The sequence below is a fragment of the Carassius gibelio genome, chromosome B3 (assembly GCF_023724105.1).
Source record: "Carassius gibelio isolate Cgi1373 ecotype wild population from Czech Republic chromosome B3, carGib1.2-hapl.c, whole genome shotgun sequence".
NCBI lineage: Eukaryota > Metazoa > Chordata > Actinopteri > Cypriniformes > Cyprinidae > Carassius > Carassius gibelio.
Window position 1 is genome coordinate 5,055,181 of NC_068398.1, and position 22,954 is coordinate 5,078,134.

Here is a 22,954-nt window from a genome sequence, read left to right on the forward strand (position 1 = left end):
GTGTGCTTCCAATTGTAAAGCAACAGTTTGGACACAACCTTTTTCTATTCTAGCATGACAAGGCCTCATAAGGCAAGGTTCAAAAAGTATAGAATATAATTATATGCTTTAACATTAAGATTTGTACTCATGGAAATTACTAAAGTAATCTAACCTGTTCAAGAGAAGGGGGTGTTCCAACACTTTTGACTAGTCTACAGTAGCTTTATATATATAGAGAGAGAATTAAAGTAGCTTGTGAATTGTGCAATAAAACAACTAAGCATTATTTGTTCTTTCTTCCTGATAAATAGGCCTCTTTCCATCATAATGTCCTAACAGGATCCTGCCTCACTCCTCCTCTCGTCTCAGCTCGTCTCTCTCTCGGTGTTTTCTCCCACACACACTCCTACTGTCACTCCACGGCTGTCATATGTTCAGATCTCTCCCACCTCCTCATGCAGGCCTCCACCGCCGAAAATACAAGAGCTCGTGCAACAACGCCGCGTCTCCATAGAAACCATTCAGTGGCTGCTTTTAAAATCTCTGAAAGGAAATAATCAGGACAGAAACACAGATCGATCAGAGGTCATAAAACCAGCGTTCACGGACGTTCACGGTCGAAGTTGAACTTTTCAAACAGTGTTTGTGTAAATGCTCAGAATGTCTGATTTCCGTAGAGGTTTAGTCTCCTCAAGATTTTAAAAATAAGTTGTATATTGTGACTCAGTGGCAGAGCATTGGGTTAGCAGCACAAGGTTGTGGGTTCGATTCCCAGGGAACACATGTTGGGTAAATAATGTTAAACTGAATGCACTGTGAGTTGCTTTGGATAAAAGTGTCTGCTAGATGTATAAAAATAATTATATATATATATGCAATGATGGTTCCATAAAGAACCTTTAACATCCGTGGAATCTTTTCATTGCAGAAATGGTTCTTTATAGTGAATAAGGTTCTGAAAATAAATTCTAAAATTCTAACGGTCATTTTAAGAACTTTTCACTGAATGCAGCTTTTGGAAATCTAAAATATTCTTCTATTGTATTGCTGTAAAAAAAAAAAAAAAAATTCCAGTATTTTTTTTTTTTTAAAGTGTGTTGTGGTTTAGATAAAGCAGAATCCCTCGTCTGAGTAAAATTCAATGTTCAGAGAGTTCTGAACACCCAGAGCATGAACATGTTACCCAGAGGAGACAGAAAGAGATGCGGGAGAACATTTGGGTCTGGACACTAAAATACTTTGACAAGAGGAGGAAGAGAGATACATTCCCTCCAACAATGGCAGAAAATCTGTGACGCTGAGGAAAATGAAAAAGATTAAAAGTCTGTTACACCACAGAGAGAAAAAAAAAACTGAAAAGAAAGATAATTCAGTCGAGACCACTCATCAATGTCGTGAACACACGAGCGCTGTGTTCTGACATCCATCATGTCTGGACTCATTTGGACTGAATTTCACTTGGCATCAATCTGAAGTGAGTATAATCGCAGTGACAGGTTCACATCTTTCACCTCCTCCTCCTCCGTTATCCGCTGGTCACCCACATGAGCGCGAGACCGCGAGGATGAGGAGGAGAGCGCGCGCGCGCTCGGAGATTACCGCGAGTGAAGTCAAAGCGGAGAGACCGGGGGGATTAACCTGCGAAAACTACAAGAAAACATGAATTACAAAACCACGCGGCTGGTGATGTGATAAAGACGAGTGTGTTCGGAGAATAAGGGGAAAAAAAGAGGGAGAGAAAGAAAACAGCACGAGCGAACAGAGTGCGCGTTTAGCGCCCAAACACCAAGTGACAGCGAGGAGAACACAGATTTACCGAAAAAAAAAAAACGTTTACAGATTTGATATTTGCTTTTATAAGGTGAGCAATTCTTCATTTCTTCATGTGTGTAGTAAGTTTTTTTTCTGATCCATATGTCTGAATAGCTGTTAAAGTTTTATTCCTAGTTTATTTCCATACTGCATTTGAGGAATTATTATACTGGCATTTGTATGATGATGTCACTGCATATATGTAAAATATGACCTATAGGCCTACTATATAGCCATAATCTGCATAATTTACAATACATGCTGAAATGAAAAATATTGTAATTATTAGTTGTAGTCCTATTATTATAATAAGGGTTCTTGTAGAAACACAAATTATTCTTATAAATTATAGCCCATTTGATGTCCATTTAAAATTTCTTAAATTAACTAGGCTATCATTTATATAACTTTAATGTATATATGCATATTCAAAGCACTGACGTAGCCTACATATCAAATCGATTGTGGATGGGCAGATGAGGGGAGGATAAATGCGGCTGAAACAGAGAAAATAAATTTGGTTGTTGTAATGAAAAGAGATTATTCTCTGTTTGAGATAACGCACTGATCGCGCGCCGCATCTGGAGCTTTACCGGATTTACCGCGCGCGGAAACCTACCTGCGCGTCACGTTTTATGTCACAGTCTCAATTCCGCAGATTTGAGGCGAACATCTGCTGCATGATGAAACCACTGCGGTCAGTCCGAAGTATTCATAAGTTTTCTGATGAGTTTACACTCAGTTTACTACAGAAAACTTTAGTAATAAACAGACAAAGCTGTTTAAACTGCAAGCGCGGGAAACTGGAGTTCTGTGGCGCGGTTTGTTTTTTGGCACAGGGGGCTTGTCTCGGCCAGTTTCCAGTGGAAAGCGCTTAATGTGCCGGAGAATCTGCCGCGTGACTTCACTTGATTCCCCTGATCAATAAGAGCTTAATGCACTTAATGCACTGACAAAAACAAAATGTTTCCACACTTGTAGAAATGTACCACGGTTTAACTATAGTTGTAAGTTTGGACACACTTAATACCCTACCATTTACATAGGCTACCATGCCAGGAAAATACTGCGTTATATAAATATGGTAGTTATTCAGACCATGGTAGGCTACATGTCAAAGTATGATATAGCCTAATCAATTAGCAAGCACAGTACTTTTCTGCAAATTAAGAGAGTGTACAAATTTGGTTCAAACTGTCAAAATTGGGCGCAAAAAGTCTACAGACGTAGCCAAAGCACACAATGACAGTGTACCAATCTACAGTAGCCAGAAAAAAAGCATCTGAATACTCTAATCACACATACTTCATGAGTAGCCTATAAGAAACATGTACAAACTAAATATATAGTCAGAAGGTTGTTGGTTTGAAATGATAAAGCAGTAGATGTTTAAGCTAACAAAGGTGTTGTCTAAGTTTGTCAATGGTGGATTCTGTTAATGGGTGTTAATGTGTGGAACTACAAACAATGGATTGTGGCACCAACAAGGTCATGGGTTCAGTTCCAGATTAACTGATTAAATGCATACCTTGAAAGCACTGCAAGTCACGTTGGATACAAGTGTCTGCCAAGTGAAGAAATGTAAACATCAACAAAACATCAACTGTTACTGAAGACAAAGATACATCCATTGAGATACAGACACTTGATCTAATGAATGACGTCAGATCTGAGGAAATGTGAGGGAAAATTCTAATTTCTTCAAATTCTTCTGACATGTTCTTACAGACGCACATTAAGAGCTTCAGCATGTATCTGAAGAATAATAAATATATCAGATTAAATCAGATCAAGTCTGAACTCACCTTCTGTCAGTGTGTGTGTGTGTGTGTGCATGCTGTTGTCATATTAATCCCACACACACACACACACACACGGACAGACGGACGGACGTCTCAGATTACAGCACAGGATCCTCAGGGCTCATTTCTCTGGATCTGCTCCATATCACTGTTAAAAATGAGAGATGAAGAGATTATTCAGATATCATTGGATTAGGAATTAAGAAAGAAACTTCTACAAACACACACACATACAATCAGGGATTAAGTGTGTGTGTTCATGTTGTGTAACAAAGGTTAAGTCCATTTTCATTGTAAAGAGCAGTTATTGAGTCAGATGCGTCTGTGCTGTTGACGTCTGCATCTTCAACAATCCCACTCTCTCCTCAAACTATTTAATATGTCATTTAAACTGACTGTTATCACAAGACACTAATCTTTTAAAACAGTAGCTTAGAGGAGGTGTGTGTGTGTGTGATTGATGTCTGTAATGAGACCATGATCACGAAACACAGAAAACTGCCCTTCAGACATATCAGATCACTTCACTGTCATTTACAGTGTCATGGAATGACAGTAAATGCAATATAACACACACACACACACACATACACACAAACCAAAAAAAAATGGTTTGTGAAATAGTAAAGTACACTAAAAATTGAAGAGTCTAACATTTTTTTTGAGCCATGATATCTTTACTCAAATTGTTTAACCAACAAACTACACTTACATTTTAGCATACATATTTTTTAAGTAAAAAAAAAAAATCACACAAATTAACTGTTGACCTTGGATCCAATTAATCAGAGATTTCAGTTCAAATCAACACCTTATATATAGCACATGCTAAATTTTAGCATGTACATTTAAAATGTTAATTATTTGTATTTATTTTTCTACAACAAATGCCACATATTCTGTCATTTAAATGTAAAGAAATGTTTAAATACTCTTTGGAGCCATTGTATAATTAACAAATGTTATAAACATTTGAATCTAAAAATATAATTCTAAATATAGAGCTGAATATTTAGAGAACATGCAAATCAGTGACGGTTGTTAGCCTACATCTTAGTGTGTGATGGCTATTTTAACAGCTGCTTTGACCCAGATCACAGCATCCAAACCAGAACACAAATATAGTTTGTGTCCACATCTCATCAGCCTAAGCTTTCAGCATCACACCATGGCTGATGCGTCTCTGTTTCTCTGTCTGCAGAGTGTGAAATACATTAGATCCAGGTGTGTCAGGATGCCGATACCCAATCTTTCTGGGTAAACGGGAGAACACTGTCCACACACATGCACACACGCTGAAGATCAAATACAGCATGGGAACCAACAGAGGAAACAGGTAAGATCAGAATGTGTGGGAGCATTCAAGTTTATACATTTACATTTAGCAGACGTTTTTATCCAAAAACGACTTACAAATGGATACATTTTTTATAAATGTGTTAGTTTACATACGTATATAAGAAATCAAGCAGTTAGTAAATAAAGTGAAGGTCTAAAATGGGAAAGTAAAAAAAAAATTAGGCTCATAAGTCTGTAATGTATAAGGGTGCAGAGCCAGTGGTGGTTTTGTAGGGAAACATTAATGCCTTGAATTTTATGCGAGCAGCTATTGGTAGCCAGTGTAAATTGATCAACATAGGGGTGATGCACGCTCTTTTTGGCTTGTTAAAAATTAATCTTACATTCTGGATTAATTGTAAAGATTTGATAGAACTGGCTGGAAGACCTGCCAAGAGGGCATTGTAATAGTCCAGCCTGGACAGAACAAGAGCTTGAACAAGGAGTTGTGCAGCATGTTCAGAAAGAAAGGGCTTGATCTTCTTGATGTTGAATAAAGCAAATCTGCAGGAAAAGACAATTTTAGCAATGTGGTCTGAGAAAGTCAGCTGATCATCAATCTTAACTCCAAGGCTTCTAGCTGTTTTTGAAGGAGTTATGGTTGAAGTGCCTAACTTGATGGTGAAATTGTGATGAAATGAAAGCAGGTTCTGTCTTGGGGAGGTTGAGTTGAAGGTGATGGTCCTTCATCCAGCAAGAAATATCTGTTAGACAAGCTGAGATGCGAATACCTACCATCGGATCATCAGGATGGAATGAGAGGAAGAGTTGAGTGTCATCAGCATAGCAGTGGCATGAAAAGCTATTTTTCTGAATGACAGAACCTAATGATGCCATGTAGACAGAGAAGAGAAGTGGTCCAAGAACTGAGCCCTGAGGCACCCCAGTAGTTAGATGTTGTGACTTGAACACCTCTCCAAGAGGCCTTGAAATACCTATCTGAGAGATAAAGCACGGGACACACCAAGCCAACGATCGGCCATTTGCCATCGTTAGGCAGACGGCAAGCGATGATTGAGCTAGTTTGTTTGGAGTGTACCACTTATTGGCTCAGTTTGTGTCGGGAACGTTGCCGAGAATGAGAGCTCTGATTGGATATTCAGTTTAGCGAACAAGTCAGTGCCGAGAATTAAAGCAAAAATGATAAACAAGAATGTGAATGAAAGCGTTACAGACAGAAGGCTGTTTAAATGTTATGTGATATTTCCCAATCACTCTAATACAAAAATATTTACATAACATTACTGATATTCAAAACTGTAAGCTCACGCTGCTTTGTTTAATAGCTGCTGATATGAAAAGCTTGTTGATCAGAACCCATGTGTTAGTTTGCCGTCTGTTATAGTCTTTTTGGTCCGACGCAAGGCAACAACCCTGTCGGCTTTCATCGTCGCTAGTTCTTTAAAGTGGCTTGGTGTGTCCCGGGCATTTAGATTCAAACCACTGGAATGTGGTTCATTAAATCCCCTTTGCCAATAGGGTTGGCAGGATGACCTGGTGGTTAACTTTGTCAAAAGTTGTGGACAGATCCAGCAAGATAAGTATTGAAGATTTGGTATCTGCTCTTGCCAGTCTTAGGGCTTCAACAATTAAGAGCAAGGCTGTCTCGGTTGAATGTCCACTTCTGAAACCAGACTGGTTGTTGTCGAGGAGGTTCTGTGTGAGAAAGTGTTCATTGAATCGCAATGTTCGCAATGAAAGGAAGAAGGGAAACTTGTCTGTTCTTAATTAGTGGGGTTATACGAGCCTAAATGCTGAGGAAAAAACATCAGTGTGAAGGGATGTGTTGATGATGTGAGTGGGTGCAGGTACAACTTCAGGAGAAATGGCTTGAAGAAGATGAGATGGAATTGGATCAAGCGGGCAAGTAGTAGGATGATAAGAAAAGATTAGTTTGGAGACTTCTGCCTCAGAGAGTGAAGAGAAGAATGTGAATGAGTGTTTGCTGGTAAGATTCGTTCAACTCTACCTGACACAGGTACCCAGGCAATTTCAGTAAGACTGATGTTCAAAACTGAACCCAAGGAAGGCTACTAGCTCAGATATTGTAACTGGCAAGGGGCTCTAGGCTTGTGCTTATCAACTTACTGCCATTTTCACCAACATCTTTATTGTCCCACCCACCATACCAGTCCCAAAAAAATAAACTAATACAGACAGACCTGTTGCTCTCACTCCAATTGTTTTGAAGTTCTTTGAGCGACTGGTACTGAGGCATATTAAAACTAGCCTCCCACCTGTCTTCAACCCAAATCAATTTGCCTACAAATATATCCATGCAGGATGCAATCGTCACAGATCTACATATATCACTGGATCACGTAGAACACAGAGGGATGTTTTGCATGCTTTTCATAGACCACAACAGGTTTTTAACACCATAGCACCAGATATACTGATCAGGAAACAGCTTCATCTGGGACTTTCCTCAAACATCTCTTCTTGGACTATAGACTTTCTGACAAATCATCAAGCCTGGCTCCCATCTCTCTTCCACTCAACACTGGCTCCCCACAAGGCTGCACGATGAGCCCATTATTATATTATTCACAGTGTTAAAAAGGCCTGCTGTAACAAGCTTTTATTTTGAAGTTTTCTGGTGATCAGCCAGTGTTTTGAATGTGATGTCATCGCAGCAACCTAAAGACACTATGCTCCGCCCACTTCCAGCAGGTGGCAATGATTAGTGTTTGGTAGAAATAGCCTGCACCAAGTAGGTGAAAGCAAATGTGCTCGAGGCTTTCTCAAGTGTTGGTGTTGTGTGCGTATGTTAGATGAACCAAACCACACCCAGATGGAAACACCAATGTAATATCTCTTAAGCAGGCCAACGCCAAGTTTACATCTCAGATGTCTCAGATACAAGCGGAGGTGAAACAATTGTTAAGTTGGCAGAATCAGTCACAGCCTCCTCAGGCATTGTCTACCTTTCCTGTACCTTGTCAGTCCGAAGCCCGAGACCGCCCTAAACCAGTTCCAGCCCCGAGAAAGCCAAGAGTAGCTGAACCTGTAGCAAATTCAAACTATGCCCAAGCCTCTTACAATGCATCGCAAGATAGTAGTTCAGCAGAAAGTGAGGAGAGATATGAGGGTTCAAGCAGTCAAGAAAGTTTGTCCTCTTCTGTTGAGGGCATGAGAAATCTGTCCCTGAGCTCATCCAGGAAGAAGAATGTTAATACCAGTCCAGCAATTGTTAGACAAATTTGTCAGAGAAAGAGTGGAGGAACTCAAGCCGAGAATGTAAGAAGTTATGTTCGCTCTGGATCTCCACAATCTTCTTCCAGATGGCACCGCTTGTCTTCTAGGAGCAAGAGACGGCACCACCACTCTCTGAGTCCAACTACTGACCAGGAAAGAGTATATCGTGGCCCTACTCCTACAATTCCTGACCTGATTTACCCAAACCCCAGAGAGTTTGCACGGCTTAAGATTGCTTTAGAAAACATTCTACCAGCTGATGCTACAGAACGCTTTAAATTCCATATCCTGCTAGAACATCTCAAGGTTGAAGAGGCACAGTTAATTGCTGAATCTTACAGTAGTTCACGTCATCCTTATACCAACACTATGGATGCTCTCAATAAACAGTATGGCCAGCCACATCAGTTAGCATTACAGCGCATAGTGGAATTGATGGATGGGCCCAGCATCAGCACTGGAGATATTAAAACTTTTCGAATGTATGCTCTGAGGGTGAGATCCTTGGTGGGAATGCTGAAACAACTAGGTAAGCCTGGCATGGTGGAATTAAGATGTGGCTCGCATGTGTCCAGACTTCTGAGTAAGTTGCCACATGATCTGCGTAGCAGTTTCAGAAGATTTATTTATCCATTAGATGTGAAGATTCCAACCCTCCTTAACTTAGCAGACTGGTTAGAATATGAAATCCAAGTGCAAGAAGATTCCACAAGGTATGTAAGCCGTTCGGGCAGAGGATACTCAACCAGTTTGCCCAGGGATAGGTCAAGGAGGTTGACATCATTCAACAAGGGCACAGAGGTTCTGCTTGGCACAGAGAAATACCCTTCATCACCATCACATTCCTCAGCTGTCACTGCTAAGATCACCAAGGGGAAAGCTTACTGCCCTTATTGTGATAACAACAAACACACTTTGAATAACTGTGTAAATTTCTCTCAACTTTCCAAGTCTCAGAGGCAGAATTGGATTAAGGGGCACAACCGATGCTGGCGCTGTGGACGGGGCCATAGATCATCAGAGTGTAACCTTAAAATGCGCTGCAAAACATGCAATGGTCGTCACTTGCTTGTTCTTCATGATGTTAATATATGGAACAAGGAGAAAGTAGTGGAAGCAGAAGATCCATCTACTAGCCCTGTCTTGGGGGAGGCTGCAAATGAGGTGTTATTCATTGACAAGCCCCCAGGAAGTCGTAAGGTACTGTTGAAGATATGTAAAGTGATTCTAAGAAATGGAGATCGATCGATGACTGCTTATGCGATTCTGGATGATGGCTCCGAAAGAACCATCTTGTTAAATACTGCAGCAACCCGGCTGAAACTGGAAGGTAAGCCAGAGGACTTGCCCCTGCGTACTGTCAGACAAGAATTAAAGGTCCTGCATGGGGCGGCTGTTTCCTTTAACCTTTCACCAGCCTGCCAGCCAAACAAGATGTATCGGATCAATGGAGCATTCACTGCAGCGGAGTTGGGGCTTGGAGTGCACTGTTATCCTGTCAAGGCTTTACGGAAAAGGTACCGTCATCTTAAAGGACTTCCCCTCCAAGAAATTAAAGCTGCTCATCCAGTTTTGCTCATAGGATCTGACTGCCCTCATTTAATTACCCCAGTTGAGCCAGTTCGTTTAGGTCCACCAGGGGGTCCTGCTGCAATTAGAACTCTCCTTGGATGGACAATGCAAGGACCAGTTCAAGCATTACAGCATCTTCTTCGAGAGCAACAGTGTCTGTTCACAACAAGTTGGTCACCCTCTGCTATGTTGCATGAACAAGTTGAAAGACTCTGGCAACTGGATGTCCTTCCGTGGAGAGATGAGAGAATGAGTACTCGATCTGTACAAGACCAGCAGTCAATGAAACTACTGGAGCAAAGAACTTCTAGAGTTGATGTTGATGGGATTAAGCGATATGCTACCCCACTGCTAAGGGTCCAAAATATGCCCCCTCTTTGTGCACCTAAAGAAGCAGTAATGCCTCAGTTAAGAAGTCTGGAGCGGCGTCTCAATAAGTCCCCTGAGCAAGCAGCTATCTACCAGGCTGAGATTAAAAGACTGGAGCAGGCAGGCTACATTGCTGAATTGAAGTCAGGAGCAGAAGACGCTCAAATAAGTTGGTATATCCCACATCACATGGTTGAACATAATGGGAAACATCGAGTGGTTTTCAACTGTTCATTCCAGTTTCAAGGGAACAATCTCAATGAATTGTTACTTCCAGGGCCAACACTGACTTCTTCATTACTGGCTGTGCTACTAAGATTCCGGGAGCACTCAATCGCGATCTGTAGTGATATTAAAGGAATGTTCCACCAGGTTAGACTCCTTCCAGAGGATCGGCCCCTTCTCCGTTTCTTATGGAGAGATCTGCAAAGAGAAGTGGAGCCTAGAATCTATGAATGGCAAGTTCTACCCTTTGGCACCACTAGTAGCCCATGTTGTGCTGTCTTTGCCTTGCAGAAGCACATCCTGGAGAATAGTCAGCCTGGTGACAAGGTACGTGATGCTGTACTAAAGGCGTTTTATGTTGACAACTATCTGCAAAGTCTGCCTTCTATAGATGAAGCAAGGCTCATGGTAGACCAGCTGCAAAGTGTTTTAGCAGGGGGAGGATTCGAACTCAGGCAATGGGCCAGCAATACACCCTCAACCATTAGTCATCTACCAGTGGCATCCAGATCTGACAGTGCTGAGCAATGGATTGCAAAGGGTAATGCCATCAACCATGAATCAGTGCTTGGACTTGAGTGGAACTGTGAAACTGATACCTTGTCCTATAAGCTCCGTGCTGTAGAGTGCCAAGAGGTTACCATGCGCAACATCTATAAAGTGCTTGCTAGCCAATATGATCCTCTCGGCTACATTATCCCATATACCACACGTGCAAAGGTAATAGTACAGCGATTATGGGAAAAGAAGAGGGACTGGGATGATCCTAAACTACCTGAGAACTTAGTCAATGAGTGGAACAGATGGGCAGGAGAGCTCAGTGATCTACAAAAGATAGTCTTACCCAGATGCTATTGCAGTGCACCAAAGGATGATGTTTCAAGCAAGCGTGAGATCCATATCTTTTGTGACGCATCCGAGAGTGCCTATGGGTCTGTTGCCTATCTTCGAACAGTAGATCAAAGGGGAGAAGTGGAGATCACCTTCATAGTGGCCAGATCAAGAGTGGCTCCTAAGAAACGTCTGTCAATACCTCGTTTAGAGCTATGTGCAGCCCTGACAGGGGCCCAGTTAGCAAAGATCCTGCAGAATGAATTGACTTTGCCCATTCATCAAGTTTTTCTTTGGTCTGATTCCACCACAGTTTTGACCTGGATTAAATCTGAATCCTGCCGATTCAAGGTTTTCGTTGGTACACGAATAACAGAGATTCAGGACCTTACCAGCTGCTGGGAATGGCGCTATGTGCATTCAGAAAGTAACCCTGCTGATGACATCACTCGAGGTAAAAGGCTGGCAGAACTTGGACCACAAAGCCGTTGGAATACGGGACCAACATACCTTCAACTCCCATCTGATCAGTGGCCGGTTCCACCGCCATCCTGTTCCATAGCTGGTGATGAATTGAGAAACTCTACATTCTGTGGTCTGACTAATACTGTACTTCGTTTGTCGATCCCTGATCCAAGCCAATTTCTGACCTTCCAAGATTTATTGACTGCAACAGTAGAATCTCTTGGGGAACATGGGATCAATGTATCAGCTGAGGACTTTCAACAGGCTGAAATGGCTATCCTTCAGCAAGCTCAAGGGGAAAGCTTTCCTTCTGAGATGGCACAGCTTATGGCAGGGAAACCACTACAGACCAACAGTCGACTGCTTTGCCTCGCCCCCGAACTTGACGCTGCAAGCAAACTCCTAAGGATAGGAGGTCGTCTTCGCCGCTGTGAAGAGATTGAGCCCGAGTCGATGCATCCTATTATCCTTGATCCCCGGCATCCAGTCACTACCCTTCTCATTAAGGAATATGATACGAAGCTATTCCACCCAGGTCCTGAGAGAATACTGGCGGAGATGCGTAGGAAATATTGGATTCTTCGGGGTAGGGAAGCAATTCGACGTTATCAGCGCAAAGATTGTCCAGTGTGTCAGAAGTTTCGCAAAACCCCACAGATACCCAGGATGGCAGACCTACCTCCTGCCAGACTACGTCTATTTAAACCTGCCTTCTATTCGACTGGCATTGACTGTTTCGGGCCATATTCCGTAAAGATTGGACGTAAAAGTGAGAAGCGCTGGGGTATTCTATTCAAGTGCATGACTACACGTGCTGTGTATATTGATCTTCTCCCAAGAATTGACACCGACTCCTTCCTGATGGCCCTCAGAAGATTTATAGCCAGACGTGGGAAACCTTTTGAGGTTTTATGTGATCAAGGTACTAATTTTAAAGGAGGGGAAAGGGAGTTGCATCAGACATATGCTGAACTAGTTCCGGAGCTTCAGGAACAACTTGCCAGTCAGCAGATTATCTTTCGATTCAACCCGCCTCATGCCCCACATTTCGGTGGGTGTTGGGAAAGGGAAATTCGTTCCCTGAAACAGGCTCTACAGGTCACTCTGGGAACTCAACCAATACCAGAGGAAACCCTTCAAACTGTGCTCATCGAGATTGAAGGGATTCTAAATTCTAAACCCCTGGGTTATACATCATCCAATGCCTCTGATCCAGATCCTATTACTCCTAATTCGCTTCTTATGGGGCGGCCTGATTCGTCCCTTCCTCAAGTGATGTACCCCCAAAGTGAACTGTTGAGTCGACGTCGTTGGCGCCATAGCCAAATTATAGCAGATCACTTTTGGAAGCGGTTTATTAAGTTCTATTTGCCTGGTCTTCAGACTCGCAGCAAGTGGCAGCGAGAGTCACCCGATATCAAGGTGGGAACTACTGTTATGATTGTGGACCCTCAATTTCCCAGGGCCCTCTGGCCCATTGGTCAGATCTCTCAAGTATTCCCTGGGTTTGATAATAGAATCAGGACTGTTGAAGTGAAAGTTAAGGACAAGTCTTATGTGCGACCTGTGGCAAAGGTTGTACAGCTACCTGCGATACCAGATTGAAATTGACTTGCCTTTTTATAATGTACAGATTTCCACATTCTTTAGAAATCTGGGGGCGGCTGTTAAAAAGGCCTGCTGTAACAAGCTTTTATTTTGAAGTTTTCTGGTGATCAGCCAGTGTTTTGAATGTGATGTCATCGCAGCAACCTAAAGACACTATGCTCCGCCCACTTCCAGCAGGTGGCAATGATTAGTGTTTGGTAGAAATAGCCTGCACCAAGTAGGTGAAAGCAAATGTACTCGAGGCTTTCTCAAGTTTTGGTGTTGTGTGCGTATGTTAGATGAACCAAGTAAGTTTATTTATGTACTTCAGCTTTTGATAGCTGTGACCCTTCTGAATTTTAGTTGATACTCATTGTTTAAGGTACTTTAAATGCAATTACTGGTTGTCATCACACATTCTGATGTAGGTTGTTCATTTAAGTGTATATTGCTACCTTCTTTGTATGAATTTACCTACTTTATTGATTTGTTTATACTAATTTGTTGTTATATCTTTTGTTAAAGACCACACCCAGATGGAAACAACACCAATGTAATATCTGCAACATTTGTGAATTGTTGTGAAGAAAATAAATGCATCAAAGACTTAACCTGCATCTTTATGTCTCTTACCGGACATCTGTGGTGAACTAGTCCCCCCACTGGCAACCCCCAACTGGTCTAGTTATACCAGTTTTCTTTACACAGTGTGTGTGTGTTCACTGCAGTGTGTGTGCACTTCGGATCGGTTAAATGCAGAGCACAAAAAATATGTCAGCATACTTGGCTGTATGTCACTTCACTTTCAACTCTTTGTTTGACCTTTTGGCCTCAGGAAGGCGTTTTAGTTCAATCAAAGCACGGACTTCCAGATTTATGAACAGTTTTTATCCCAAGGCCATCCATAGTCTTAATAAACACACATAATGTCTAATTTTTCTATAGTCCATTATATGCACCATTCCATTTATGCATTTATTTATTTAAGTATTTGTGCAATATACACCACAAGCATTGTTTGTATATGTACCTATGTTAGTGTGCATGGTATGTTGTGTTGGAAGATCATATGAAATCTTATATCATAAATGCAAAGACAATAAAGAAAATGTAAAGATGTGCTTGACAGTTGGTGTTGAAATTGTGCACTGATGGTTTTAATTTTATTAGTGAAGAACGTGGCAAAGTCGTCAGCTGTTAAGAGTTAATGCAGGAGGAAGAGGAGGAAAATGTTTTATACAAGAGTCAGACGAATTGTACATTTTTTTGTGATAGTATGTCCTTTTAGCAGGGGAGACATTGGCAGCGAAAGAAGAGAGAAGTTTATAGGTCAAAATATGGCACAAAATATGCATATTTTACCGGTACTCAATTTGAATTATTTATAATATTACAAAATTTATTTGGATGAATCAGTATGTGATGTAATTTGTGTCTCGTTTTTGAGAGATTTAAAATATGCTGTTTAAAAAGTTTCCTTTTTCCAAGGCAATTTATCCTGGACACAAGTAACGTGTAAAGAGAGAAACATGACAAATATCAAACAAACAAACAAAAAAAAAACACCAAAAAGGTTTTACCCATCAGCAAGAGCTCTGTAAACATCTGATGTGTGTTTACTGAAGTCTTTGGTTCTTCACTAAACACCATACACCTGAGGAGTAAAGAAATCATTCTATTAATCACAGAGACAATATCATTGTTATCATTTATTTGCTTTCAAATTTGGAACACAGATGATGATATTTTGAGTGTTTTATTTTTGTCCATACAATGAAAATCAACTGGTTCCAATGTTGTTTGTTAACAGTAAGCATTGAAAATACTGTTTCTTGTGAAGTTTCACTGACTCAGACACATTTACTGTCACTCATGTGCACCACCAAACCTCAGCTAATTATTGAGAGCCAGTAACACTGGCATACGGTTTATTTATTTGCTTATTAGTTTGTGTGTGCGCGAGTAAGAGAGAGAGAGAGCACTCAAGTTATAATCCCTAAACCTTCACTGACCGCAATCCTGATATGGCTAAATGACTGGCCTTCCCTCATAATCCCAGATGAGGGGCAGGTAACACACACCTGAGGCCCTCATACCCTCACACACAAACATCTGAAGAGAGGGACAGGGAAACTATGGAGAAACAGTCCTGCTCCCACCGACAGAAGCTTCAGTAAAGGTTTGGGAGGTTCATCAGGACGATCGGTCGGTGTGTTTCTGCAGAGAGACGCATTAGTGACTCATGGTTTATCTGGAGTGAGTGTGTGTCCTTTAGAGCGGTCACCGGAAAGAACAAATGCTCCAATCAGATTACAGCGCTTCACCTGTCCTCCCACAGCTCCCAAAAACTCACATTTACCACATTTAGTTATTTATATGGTGCTTTATACAATACAGACAGTTTCGAAGCAGCTTCACAGAAATCAAAAGCAAGTAACAGTGTAGAAAAATGAATAATTTATGAAACAAATAATAATTCTTCTGAAAAGCAGCTCGACAGAAAACTGTCATTATACAGATCAATTAATTTCAAAGATCATTCAATTAAGTTTGATTATTAGCCATCTATAACCATTCAAAACAATTTATTAAAATTTAATTGATAAGTACCTGAATACCTGAAATTGAATAAAATAAAATAACAGAATAAAAGAACTTGACAATTTGAGAATTAAAATAAAAACTATAGAAAATGTAGAAATATATTAAATATAGAATTAAAAAGATAAAAATAACTATTGGTTGGAAAAACATACAACTACAACTGAAATGAACAAAATATTTAAAAATCAAAACAAAAGCATGAGAAACTAATAAAAATTAAACTAGAAATGAAGTATATAAAAGCCAATGCACAATATTAAATAGAAAAATAAATTCAAAAAATAACTAACTATAATTATTCAATTCAGTTAAAAAAAAAAAAATTAATAAAATCTGTCTCTGAAGATCTGTTTTCTGAGCACAAACTTTTGTGTTGTCCATCTCAGGTACAGCATCGTGTCTCCTGATGAGGAGGGTCTGAAGATCTCCACCCTCGGCCTCCACAACGGCCACGGCTCCAGACGGCTTCACTCCCCCGATGGAGAGGCGGGCCCGAGCACCGCATCAACGGTGATGAGGACCGGCTACAACGGGAAGATCTCCACGTCCGGCCGCGGCCAGCTGCGGAGCCGCTTCGTCAAGAAGAACGGCCAGTGCAACGTGGTCTTCGCCAACATGGACGACAAGCCGTGGCGATACCTGGCGGACATCTTCACGACGTGTGTGGACATCCGCTGGCGCTACCTGCTGATGATCTTCTGCTCCACCTTCTTGTTCTCCTGGCTCGTGTTTGGCTTGATCTTCTACAGCGTGTCTCTAGTGCACGGGGACTTCGATAAAGATCACGGGAGCAGCAGAAAGCCGTGGAAACCGTGTTTGCTGCACGTCGAGGGTTTCATCGGCGCGTTCCTGTTCTCAATCGAGACCCAAACCACGATTGGTTACGGCTGGCGCTGCGTGACCGAAGAGTGTCCCGTAGCGATCGTTACGGTCGTAGTGCAATCGATCGTTGGATGCATCATTGACTCTTTCATGATTGGCACCATTATGGCCAAAATGGCGCGTCCGAAGAAGCGAAACCAAACCTTGTTGTTTTCGCACAACGCGGTGATTGCGTTGCGCGACGGGAAGCTGTGTTTAATGTGGCGCGTCGGGAACCTTCGGCGAAGCCACATTGTTGAAGCCCACGTTCGAGCGCAGCTCATCCGACCCTATGTGACGGCAGAGGGCGAGTTCATCCCGCTGGAGAATATGGATTTGAACGTGGGCTACGACGAAGGTACAGACCGCCTCTTCCTAGTGTCGCCGCTAGTAATCGTACACGAAATCGACGAGGATTCGCCGCTTTGGGGGATGAGTCGGGCGGATCTCGAATCGGATGATTTCGAGATCGTAGTGATCCTGGAGGGAATGGTGGAGGCGACAGCAATGACCACGCAAGCGCGTAGCTCCTACCTTTCCCGTGAGATCCTATGGGGTCACCGCTTCGAGCCAGTCATCTTCGAGGACGGCGATCGCTACCAGGTCGATTACGCGCATTTCCACAAAACCTACGAGGTTCACTCCACACCCGCCTGCAGTGCTAAGGAGCTGAGTGAACTGACCGGGCGCCGTTCATCCGGGTCGTCCCGATCCGTGACGCCAGACAGCCGCAGCCGGGTGCAGACGCTCCTCCCGCCGCACTCGCCCAGCGCCTTCTGCTACGAGAACGAGGTGGCGCTCTGCTGCAGAGAGGACGAGGAGGAGCAGCCGTGCAACCCGATGACTGTCACTCCCACAGACTTCCAGAAAATGTTCCAGGATTCGGCCACCATGACCTCCGGAAACAACATGCTCTGCGTATTGGACATGGACAATCAGATCGAGTTTGACATCATGCAGACTGCCAAACCACTCGACCCCATGACTTATAAGAGCGAATCTGAGATATGACGTTCATGTGGGTACATGCATTTATTTAAATACATTTATTTATATAAAAATTGATCGCTACTTAAATATGTAAATTATACAAATGATTATACTGAGGTTATAGAATGAATTTATATAAGTATAATATAATGTAATGTTTTTAAATTATTTAGATGTATAACAAATATTTAATAATTTACTTGTAGAAATTTATATTCATAAATATTTACATTTATAAAAATACATGCTATTTATAATGTATTAAATATACACTGATATATTTATACAAGCAAATTATTTATAATAGAGTATTATTTATATAAATGTAATTCTTCTGAATAATTTATTTGCATTAGTAAAAACTACTTTACTAGTAATACATTAGTATAAAAATGTATGTATTTAAATAATGCATTTTATGTAACTGAATACATTTATAAAACATACATTTATTCATATGTACATATTATAAATATAAATCAATTATAAATAAAATAATTGTTCACAATAATTATACTTAATACATTTGTATATAAATAATACATGCATTTAAATAAATGTCAATTTACTTAAATTTAATCTTTATGAATAAACACATTATTTATTATTTATATACAAATAAATGGCCTTGCCTGCATTGTTTTTGTACTTTGCTCATCGCAGTCTTCCCAAAGTAGGAAGTGGGTGTGTTTGGCCTCAAGGAACATGTGACCCTAAAGGTTATGACCTCATGTCATAGTCATCGATGAGGCTCCCAGCAAGAGATTACACGCATCCTCAGTGGAGCTAATGACAGAGAATAAGACTAATGCCAAGAAGACTGAAACAAGTGAAGCACAAATAACGTCACCAAAGGAGTCGAGCTCAGGACGGACTGATGTTTCTCTCTGTTCATGTGTACAGTTACTGTAAATATGACATTAACCTGTCAGATTCTGGTCATGTCTTCAGACTAAATGGATCCATGTGCTTCAACACAAAACACTTAAAGAGTTCACCAGGTCACAACAGTGCAATAAACTGACTGGTGTGTGTGTGTGTGTGTGTGTGTGTGTAGATTAAACCACCAGAACTACCTTTAATAGTCTCTAGATTATAACTGTGAGTTCAACTAAAAGAACTTGAATGCAAAAGCAACATTAGTTTGTCATATTCTATCATTTACAGTTCTATTTGAGTAGATTTTCAGTTGTTTGAATGTTTGAAGGGATGGAAAGATGGAAGCTGTGAATACTGTCTGAAATTAATTTCCATCCTGGTGAAAGAATCTGAATCGTTCATTAAATATTTTTATGAATTTATGTTTAAAGCAATGACAGCGTTCTAGAGTTAAACATGTAAAGTTTTTCATGATTAGCGAAAGAATGATTTATTATTAAAAAAATACGCATCTGAAAACAATGGAAGTCCATTTCTGCTACAGAATAAAAAAGCAACCATGACTTTCTTAGAATTCCAACTGTTCTTCCCAGAATTCCGAGTTTAAATCTCGTAATTCAGTCTTTTGTTCTCGTGAGGCTTAGAGTATATCTCTAAATTCTAAATCTGTCACAATTCAAATGTAATATTTTTTTTTTTGAATTTTGGTGATTCTCACTGAATTGTGATGTCACAATGATTTATTTTTTCATTCTGCGCTGGAAAGACGCTTCCATAGGATAATGCAATTTTAATCTAATCAGCTAATTGTGGGTCTTTTCTTGTTTTATCTGACGTGCTAAGCGTGTTGCACATCATTATAATGTTGTCGTATGGTATTGTTTTGTGTTGGACTCGTCCAGCGTTTAAAAGGGAATGAGGTTTAATGCAGTCGTGTGATACGTTGATGTGTGTTTGTGGAAAAAGCACTTTCACTCTTGAATTGTACTGTGAATCCTGGACAGATGGACACGGTGATACAAGCTGATGTAGTGAGTTCTAAACGCTCCAGTCTTTAATGTATAAACTAGAGATCGATAGCAATGATCATTTGTGGTTCCCCCAGACTTTCCTCCGATCGTGCTCGTCTCAGGATGGTTCTGGGCGAAACTGGCGTGTGTAAATATAAAGCTGCTGCATGATGGGAATCTGTTCTCAGCTGGTTTTACGCGTCTTCCCGTTTGACAATCTTCCAGATGATGTTCTGATGGAGAATCTTTACTTGAAAAAGTCAAAACTCCTGAAATGCACTTTATCTTGTTGTGTTGCACCTTCTAATGTGATACTGAAATAAATCTTTCTACTGCACCATGTCTGGATGTCTAAGCTCATATTAAACACACGAGCAGTGACGTAAATCACAGACTAGCGCTACATGACCTCACTCAAACATGATTCCTGAAACAGACTGCTGGGAAAATGACCGAATGGGCCTACAACTGCACAGCTGTTCACTGCATTTAGAAGTTATGTACAAAAGGACTGAACAATACAGATTTAGCAGAACATTTCACACACATCTGAGGAAAGAATGAGAGATCAATGCAATTCTCTCATCTCACCGGAGGATGGAGCGATACACTAACATTTTACACAGAAAACACACACACACAACAGACACACTGCGCCCTCTGCTGCTTTCTACACATCACATCCACAAAAAATAAAAAAAACATTCCAGATTGTAAAATCCAACAAAATAAATTGATAAAAATATATTCACACATTTTTTACTTTTACAGAAAATAAAGAATTATTTTTGTACCTTTGAGGTTTACATTAATACATTTGAGCAGGGTTTAAAAGTTTACAGGAAGAAACAATAGGCTACATATGACCACATTTTAAAATATATTAGCACATTTTCAAAGTTTACAGCAAGTGAAGCGAACATGTGAAAGAGTTTTAAATGATGTAGGAAAACAGTTAGACTACTTCTGGAAGAAAACTCCTCATATATTTTCCGGTTTACGAACATTCCTTGAATACTAAAACGCAACGCAACGCAACGCAACGCAAAAAAAAAAAAAAAAAAACGTCCTTTATATCAACACGATATAAAACCGAACTGAGACCGCTCTCCGAACGCTCGCAACGTTCTGACAAGGTTCTCTCAAGGTTATGAACAAACGTTCTTCCAGTAACGCTAATAGAACGTTCGTTCAAACGGACCGGAGGCAGGAGGGACTAAAATCTTCTTAAGAATGCTTCGTGAATCCGGCCTCTGGTCTTTAGTAACGTTCTCAAAACATTACAAACACATATCTGTAGGCCTACATTGTCATATCACATTTATGAAACGTTTTAGTTGAACGTTAATATAACGAGTGTTTCTCTTTACAGCTACTTGTTTGAAAATTCTATTTAAAAAATAAATAATTAAATCTCGTTTTAAAAGTTATAAAATGGAATGCTGATCACATGACCAAACAATAAATAAATAATAATAATAATAAAAGTTTAGAAAATAGAAAGCTCAGAAATGATGTTTTATAACTAAACAGAAAGTTAGTTTAATGTTATTGGAACAGTTTTTGTTAGCTAAGATGGGCCATATTTTTATGAACTTGCTTTAAATGAACAGAATGAGAAGCGATGAACATATAGCTTTCCAAACTCAAAACGTCAACACTCAACCAGTGGTCTGGGTTTGCTTGTTCTGGAGATTGCTCTTCGTACAGCTTCACTTTAGTCTTATTCCCTCGATCCTGGACCAAAGAGATCTCAGAAACAAATGAAATACACCAAAAACACCCACAGTTTCTCTCTCTCTCTCTCTCCGTACTCTCACTCCTCCACAGCTCAGCATCTCTCACTCAGTCTCTCTCGTGATCAGGTGAATCACGTGCAGTGTTTCTTTAGTTTACCTGTGTCCCCTGCTTCTCCTTATTAAACCAGCCCAAATCAGCAGAGGGAGACACACTCAGAACAAAAAACACAAGAACTGAGCCCAAGGACTGAAACACAGAACTAGTCTGACCTGATATAAAGAGATAATGTCTTTCTCTCAACCTATTTAAAAAGGTTAAGACTATAGTCTCAAAGAAAAACTAATTATCAGATGACTAATTTGTAATACTAGTCTAATCAGGTTATGAGACCGGCCGCTGAACTTCTGCCCCTAACAGTGACCTTTGACCTCCAGGGTCAGAATAAAAGTTCAAAGACATCTTTTTTTCATGTTGCTTTCTTTCTGGAATCAAAACGTTTCATTTTAAATGTGTTTTGTTGTGAAAATTCTTTTAACTGGTCGTTCATTCATAGGTTTTACAACTTTCCGTCCTGTTTAAAACCCAACTAATAAAAGCCTGATGACATCAGATGCAGGAAGTGACATCGTCTGATGATTTCTAGCGTTAGTTTGACATTGCATGACACAAAATATTGAAAACACATTTTAGGAATTGTCTGTACAAGAAATTTGACCTTAAATGATTGAACTAATGTTATAAATTGAGTTGAATCTTGTATAACCTATAAAAAATTGATCAAATTAATTTAAAGAGTTACATTAATAAAAAAACCTTATGAATATGACTTATTGATCACATAATTTTTTTATATAGAACAGTATCTCTATGACACTAAAATAACACTGTATCAAGTAAATAATCAAGTATTCTACTAAACAATCCTGATGGATATCTTTAATTATTATACTGTATAAAATTAAGATCAATAAGTCATGTCAACCTACGGTTTTTATTACATTAATTCCTCATATTAATCTAAATATTAATTATATTTTAACTATTTTATTTCAACGTAATTTTTAAGTTACACAAGATTCAACTTTAGTGAGTTTCTACAGATGACCGGGATTATTGCAGAAGCATTGAGAAACTAGTTCTTGTTAATATTTTGAATTAGATTTTATTTGTATATTTTCTACTTTTTATATAAAGTTTAGTAAATGTCTTGCTTTGTCATTTTTATTAGATTTTGTTTCTATACAGTTTTTCACTCAGTTTTATTTCAGTTTGTTATTTTAGAACATCAGTTTAAATATGTATAATAATCCTGCAACTAGATTAATATTTACAAGCTTACGGCGGGAGCTAAATGTAGGTTTTTAATCTGAAGGTGGAATTGTTTCTACAGTGTAAAGTTGACGTGGCCAAAGCAGATTTCTGATCCACACTTGCAGTGAAATCCTCCCTAAACCACGACATGCAGATGATTTTTGAGTGTCCCGGACCCGGACCCATGGATTAACCTCTGCAGCTCGTCTGATGGAGGAGGTTCTGGGAGAGAGAGATGTGTGCGGATCCAGGCCTGAGGCAGACAGACTCAGAGAGAGAGAGAGAGAGAGATGGGCGTGATGAAACTGATAGTGCTGTATTGTGTGGGTCAGTAACAGAGGCTCATTGTCAGGATTTACTGCCCCCTGCACTGCTCAT

At 40.2% G+C, this 22,954-nt stretch overlaps 1 protein-coding gene and 1 long non-coding RNA gene across 2 annotated transcripts in view; one reads left to right on the top strand and one right to left on the bottom strand.

The window, feature by feature from the left end:
- Nucleotides 1–1,561: 1,561 nt before the first annotated feature.
- On the top strand, nucleotides 1,562–19,862 carry LOC127952548 (ATP-sensitive inward rectifier potassium channel 12-like). The gene is made up of 3 exons (XM_052551162.1): nucleotides 1,562–1,843; nucleotides 4,798–4,932; nucleotides 16,172–19,862. Exons 2-3 carry the CDS (start codon nucleotides 4,910–4,912, stop codon nucleotides 17,655–17,657), a joined length of 1,509 nt encoding a protein of 502 aa, XP_052407122.1. The 5' UTR covers nucleotides 1,562–1,843; nucleotides 4,798–4,909; the 3' UTR covers nucleotides 17,658–19,862.
- The window catches only part of LOC127952632 (uncharacterized), a 33,878-nt gene continuing 13,083 nt past the window's right edge, over nucleotides 2,160–22,954 (bottom strand). The window contains exons 2-4 of the long non-coding RNA XR_008152998.1: nucleotides 14,762–14,835; nucleotides 3,600–3,744; nucleotides 2,160–3,358 (exon numbers count right to left, since the gene is read on the bottom strand). This is a non-coding gene — a long non-coding RNA (uncharacterized LOC127952632). The remainder of the gene's footprint in view (nucleotides 3,359–3,599; nucleotides 3,745–14,761; nucleotides 14,836–22,954) is intronic.

Coding starts and splice junctions, on each gene's coding strand:
- LOC127952548 (XM_052551162.1), top strand. CDS start 4,910: ATGGGAACCAACAGAGGAAACAG. Junction 4,933..16,171: donor GGAACCAACAGAGGAAACAG/GTAAGATCAGAA, acceptor TGTCCATCTCAG/GTACAGCATCGTGTCTCCTG.